Genomic DNA, 5,651 nt, shown 5'->3' with positions numbered 1-5,651 from the left:
TCCTGTAAACGAGAGCATTTCTCACAGCAAAACTCAGCTTGACAATAAAGGTTAAAAAAATGAGCTCGGTAATATGAAAAAAAAACTTGACATGAACCTTGGGCACCTGTCCTTCATGGACAATTGCAGATTCTTTGGCATGAACACACACAGCCTTATTGACAACATTTGCCACATATTGTGATAATTTGTAGAACTTCAGGCCTAGAGCCCAGCTGTTATATGCCTGTAAATTAACAAGTTATTTCTCCATCGTACATACAATTTAAAACCAGGTACATTCCTTGCCTCTTCTTGTGGACTGCTCTGATCATCACAAAACTTTCAATATATATAAAAATTCCCCACTCACCCCCCTCACTTTGGGGCGGTCTTGTATGCCTTCCTTCAAGCTCGGGTCCTCTACCAGAGGCCTGGGAGCTTGAGGGTCCTGTGCAGTATCTTAGCTGTTCCTAGCACTGCACTCTTCTGGACAGAGATCTCAGATGTTGTTCCTGGGATCTGTTGGAGCCACTCTCCCAGTTTAGGGGTCACAGCCCCCAATGTTCAAAATCTTAATTTACAGCATTTGGAATGTATTGAACCACTTGGCTACCAGAATACCTCTGGCCAAATTCATACTAGATGATGTTGATAGTGAGATTTATATTTCAAGAGATTTAATTCAAAAGCTACATGTCACACAGAAATCTCGCCTACTTGTCTAAACCACTCTTTAGGTGTGCTGTTCTACTGTATGTACCCCACCAAGCGCCACACCTACTGCCTGCAGTTGGCGTTGAAGTACCAGGCAGACGCCAACAACGTGTCAGCCAAGGGGACTCATGTCTTCCAGCTGATATGTGAAAAAGCCCAGGAGTGGGCCCACATATGTCTCATGATGCTGGATGCTGGGGCAGACCCCAACACAACAAACCAGGTAAAAAATTTGATGGAAACTGTATTATATAGTCATCATGCAGTAGGTGGGAGTGATAGCTTATCCTATAGGTTATCCTGTATACAGCATAGTGTAGTGAGAAGATATTTGCAGCTGAGACGCTCTGTGTGTTGTTTGTTGAGCCCTGACTGACTTTGGATTTGTCCTTTCTTCTCCTCTCCTCAGGAAACTGGTGTCACAGCATTGATGGAGGCAGCAAAAGCAGGCTCCCTGCAGCTTGTAAAAGCCATTCTCCGTAAAGGGGGAAACCCCAACGCCCTAGACCGAAAACGCTTCACAGCAGTGCACTATGCTGCTATGGGAGGATTTTTTGAGGTGCATGCTCAGACACTGAACTTCACTGTTTAATACTGATTAAGTAACTGATATAATTTCCATTACGTTTGTTTCTTATACATTCTTTTCTTTTCAGTGTACACTGTATTTTATATTTAGATTAGAAGGATTGTGTGATGTGTTCTTCTGTGGTGTTTTCTGCCTTCCAGGTAATTCGGGTGCTGTCTGCTTACTCAGCAGACATGGGTGTGATCAACTTGGAGGAATGCACGGCCTTGCACTATGCTGCAGCCGGCGACAATGCTAACTGCTGCAAGTTCCTGGCTCAGAGAGGTAATGTGACAGAGGCAAACAGTAATGGGCATCCTCTTGTCAGCGCAGTGAACTTCAGCTTTTGGGGTTTTCATAGATAAGGCAAAGACAGACCTGTGATTGCTACTCCTAATGCCTTTGGTGTCTCAGGATGGAAACAGCCCCTCTACTGGTCTCTCTTTGTGTTTATATATTGAAAGCTTATATGATACATGTAGCACCAGGAAATTAAATTTTCTTCATGGTCAAGTATTTGATAAATAAAATTAAATTTGCAGCTGCAAACACAATCCCAAATTAAATGAAGTAATTCGACCTTGTGTTTATATTTTTCATAAATCTGTGCTCTGTCTTTCAGGCTGTAACCCAAAACTAAGGAATAAGGAAGGTTTGTTGCCACGTCAGATCGCCAATGGTGCTGGTCACAAAGCAGGAGCCAAAGAGCTGAGAAAGGCTGAGAACAAACAGGGGAAAGGCAAGAAATCCAGCGAGGACACCCTCATGTCAGATCTCTGGGCCCTGACCCTCTACGACTGGTCGTATGTGTTTGAGGCTGAATTACGGAAAGCCTTTGGGAACGAATCAGACACAGTTACTACAGAGATGTTTATTGCAGTGTTAGAAAAGCTAAAAGCTCCAGTTGAACAAGACCAGCTAAACACAATTATCTCAGCTCATGCGAAGGGAAAAGAGGGTTATGTCAACATTGATGATTTCATCAAAGGAGTCAAATACATCCAAAAGCCATTCCTCCTCTCTTCTTACATGCCTAAAAAGAAAAGGGGGGAAAAGGGAGGAAAAGGAGGTAAGAAGAAGGGTAAATTTGTCCCCCCAGTGCCCATTTGCACTCTCCCACCACAGTTTATGCCCCGGCGCCCAGACGGAGGCCCACCTCACTTCATGATCGAGACATACCACAACGGCTCAGACCTTCTGCGATTCGACCCTGATCACCCTCCAGTACATCCCATAGTTAATGACTCAGGATGGTACTTGGAGAAGCCACAGAAGGTCTATGTCAATATCAACTCCTGTGTGGAAAGTGGAGATCTGGAGTCTCTGGATCTGGCTCTCAGTCAGGGGGTGCCTGTGGATGTTCACGATCAGTATTACAAGACCCCGCTGATGGTGGCCTGCTCCAGTGGCAACTACGAGGTAGCTCAGTACCTCCTCGGCCAGGGGTGAGATTTTTTTATTTCTGGTTTTAGAGACACTTTTTACAGACAGACATGCCTTTTAGCTGCATTTGTGATGGTTGTTTAACACAGCTAAGTAAAACCTATGAACAAAAATGTGAATTAAGATTCATTCCTAGGTTAATTTGGTGACCCCCATAGTTTCTGGTGGTAAGAACAAATGTGATTTTATACTACAGCTCCCAAAATTCCGGGGGCAGCAAAAACTCGAGCAACTTTGTTGTCAGAAATACAACAGAGGGCGACTGATGTGCCTGTTTAGAATGCATCTAAACAAAAAATGGAGCCAATGACAATGTCCTGTCTTGTAGACACACTTCAGCGACACATGTGTGACTGGTTGACATTAAAAGCTTATGTTTGTCCACTGAACCAATACAAAATGACACAAAACCTGGTTGAATAGCTAATGCAGAAAAAATACAATCTTAAGGATTATAACTTTACTGTAAAACATTTAGTGCAAGTTCCAAACAAAGCTGTTCAAAACATCTGTCACAAATAAGTTTGAATTACAGCAACAGATAATTTTAATGTATATGCACAAAAACACAAATTGTAAAATTTTGATGAAACATTCCAGTTTCAAAAACAGGTGTTGGTGGATTATGTAAGAAGAGTTTCCTAAAATGAATAATCCATCATTAATCAGCAGACATTTCAAACCCTTCTTTTTATGCAGAGTTAGATTTTACTGTATGATACAAACAAGGCCATTTTAAATGACATTCCTCACTGCGATATTCAGGGATGTCTAGATATGTATTATTATTATTATTATTATTATTATTATATACTGTATATTTGACATTTGGCAGCTGAAATCTTTTCATATATAAGGTAAATTTAAAAAAGTCAAATCTAAAGACAAACAATTGGCCATAAAGTCAAATATACTTTGTTTTTGATTATAACCTAAGGGGTTTGAACTTGATTGAAAGAATTACACAGAATCTTTGTACTCATCCTGACAGGGCAGATGTGAATGTGTGTGATCAGTTCTTGTGGACACCTCTACACCATGCAGCTTACGCTGGCCATGTGGAACTCATTGAACTTCTGGTGAAGGCTGGGGCCACAGTAAATGCCCAGGCCCTCGGTGGCGCCACGCCCCTCATGAGGGCCATTCAGAGCTCTCGCCCCTCCTGTGTGGACTTCCTCATCAAGGCAGGTGCCAGTGTTAATGCAGAGAACAAGAAAGGTAATGTAAATCATAAATATATCAAAGTTCGGTAAAAATATTAATGTTGAAATCCATTTCCACTTGGAACAGGTTTTAATGTACACTAGTAACAGACTCATATGAATGTATAGGACTATAACTGAATTGGGTTTTATAACATTTAGAGGATGCACCATAGGAAATACAACCCCAAATCAGAAAAGGTTGGGAATCAAATCATAAGTAATATAAAATCAAAAAGAAAGAAAACTGAATCTGATGATTTGTAAATCATCCGTGTCTTGTATTGCATTGAATACAATAGAGCAGCAAATTATGTGATGTGATACCTCATCAATTTTATGCTTTGTTCAAAATAAACACTCTGAGGCCTGCAACTTATCCCAAATAAAGTTGAGATGGTTGCATTTCAGGGCTAGTAATGAAGTAAAACGCTGAAATGATGATTACATTTGAAACTGGTGTTAAAATTGGTGAAATTTGTTAACAGGTGAGTGCATCAACAAAAACCAGGACTGTTGTGCACTTTAAGACTTGTTTGCAGGAGGAATGGGACAAAATGACACCTGACCCACTTAATCACTTGGTGTCCTCAGTCCCTAAACGTCTTTTAAGTGTTGTGAAAAGGAACGGAAACATCACACTGCGGTAAATTCTTTACTGTCCCAACTGTATTTGGAATGTGTTGCAGACACCAGAATTGAAGTGAGTGTTCATTTTAAACAAAGAATAGAACTGATGAGGTATCACATCAAATAATGCTGTATTGTTTCAGTGCAATACAGGACACAGATGATTTACAAATCACTATTTTCAGTTTTAATTTTAATTTTAATTTACCGTCCCAACTTTTTCTGATTTGGGGGTTGTAAGATCCATTGGATTTTTTTTTCCAACTCTAGTTAAATTTTCCAACAAATAGTTTACAGTTATTCTAATAATTTGGCCTTTTATGGTACCAGTGTGATTTCTGCTGTTGTGTGACTGGAAATATTTTATTTCTTTGCAGGACAAAACTGCCTCGACATTGCCAGAGCTTTTGCAGACTCCAGGATAATAGAGTTGGTCAAAGACGAGATGGACTTTTTGCCCAAACCAAATGAGACAGCAGAAGGAGGCAAAGCTCAAGAGGCTAAACCTACCACAGAAGAGGTACCTACCTAAGTAACTCCATTAAAGTCTTCTTTCCATCCTGCAACAAGCGCATTAAAAACTTGTGGCTGCAAATGTTTCCTTTTTTCCACATGAGTGAAATGAAAATATTATTCTATTCTTTAGTCACTCTCTTCCCTGTCCACAAAACCCATTCAGGCTCATTCAGAGCAAACTTTCATGGCTGTCTCTGTGAGAATACAGCTCCACTACCACCAACCCTGTGTTACATAGAAGGTTAGAGTAGATGGTAAATGATATTAAATTCAAACTGAGGCAACATTTGAGTGGGGGCAATCTCCTATCCTGGTTTTTAATTGTGTAGCCTCTTTATGTGCCTGTAAAAGGATATTACGACTGTAAGACTTGTAAACTTTTAGGCAAATTAGACCAATTGCGTTACATCACACCTAGACCATACTGATGCTTGAATTTGCATTTCCTGTAACCAGGCTTCTATCAGACAAAATGCATTGAATTTGTCATTTAGGTTCTGCAAGTAGCTGGTGCAAATTCATAGTCCAGTATAGCTGCAGGCAGCAGGTCTAGGGGCTAAGAAAACATCTGTTAAGTAGAATAAATTAGTCCATGG

The 5,651-nt window shown here is 40.5% G+C and overlaps 1 protein-coding gene across 2 annotated transcripts in view; it reads left to right on the top strand.

The window, feature by feature from the left end:
* ankef1a (ankyrin repeat and EF-hand domain containing 1a) overlaps positions 1-5,348 on the top strand; it is an 8,916-nt gene extending 3,568 nt beyond the window's left edge. The window contains exons 4-9 of one of the 2 annotated variants that reach the window (XM_020616941.1): positions 720-919; positions 1,106-1,255; positions 1,426-1,549; positions 1,887-2,709; positions 3,699-3,925; positions 4,917-5,348. In XM_020616941.1, coding sequence (XP_020472597.1) covers positions 720-919; positions 1,106-1,255; positions 1,426-1,549; positions 1,887-2,709; positions 3,699-3,925; positions 4,917-5,071 — 1,679 coding nt within the window. In that variant the 3' untranslated portion in view covers positions 5,072-5,348. Of the gene's footprint in view, positions 1-719; positions 920-1,105; positions 1,256-1,425; positions 1,550-1,886; positions 2,710-3,698; positions 3,926-4,916 lie in introns of those variants that run through there. The other variant, XM_020616942.1, reaches the window with a different exon arrangement.
* Positions 5,349-5,651: the final 303 nt, after the last annotated feature.

The sequence above is a fragment of the Monopterus albus genome, unplaced genomic scaffold (genome assembly GCF_001952655.1).
Source record: "Monopterus albus unplaced genomic scaffold, M_albus_1.0 scaffold182.1, whole genome shotgun sequence".
NCBI classification, from domain to species: Eukaryota; Metazoa; Chordata; class Actinopteri; order Synbranchiformes; family Synbranchidae; genus Monopterus; species Monopterus albus.
This window is presented reverse-complemented; position numbering and strand designations above follow the sequence as displayed.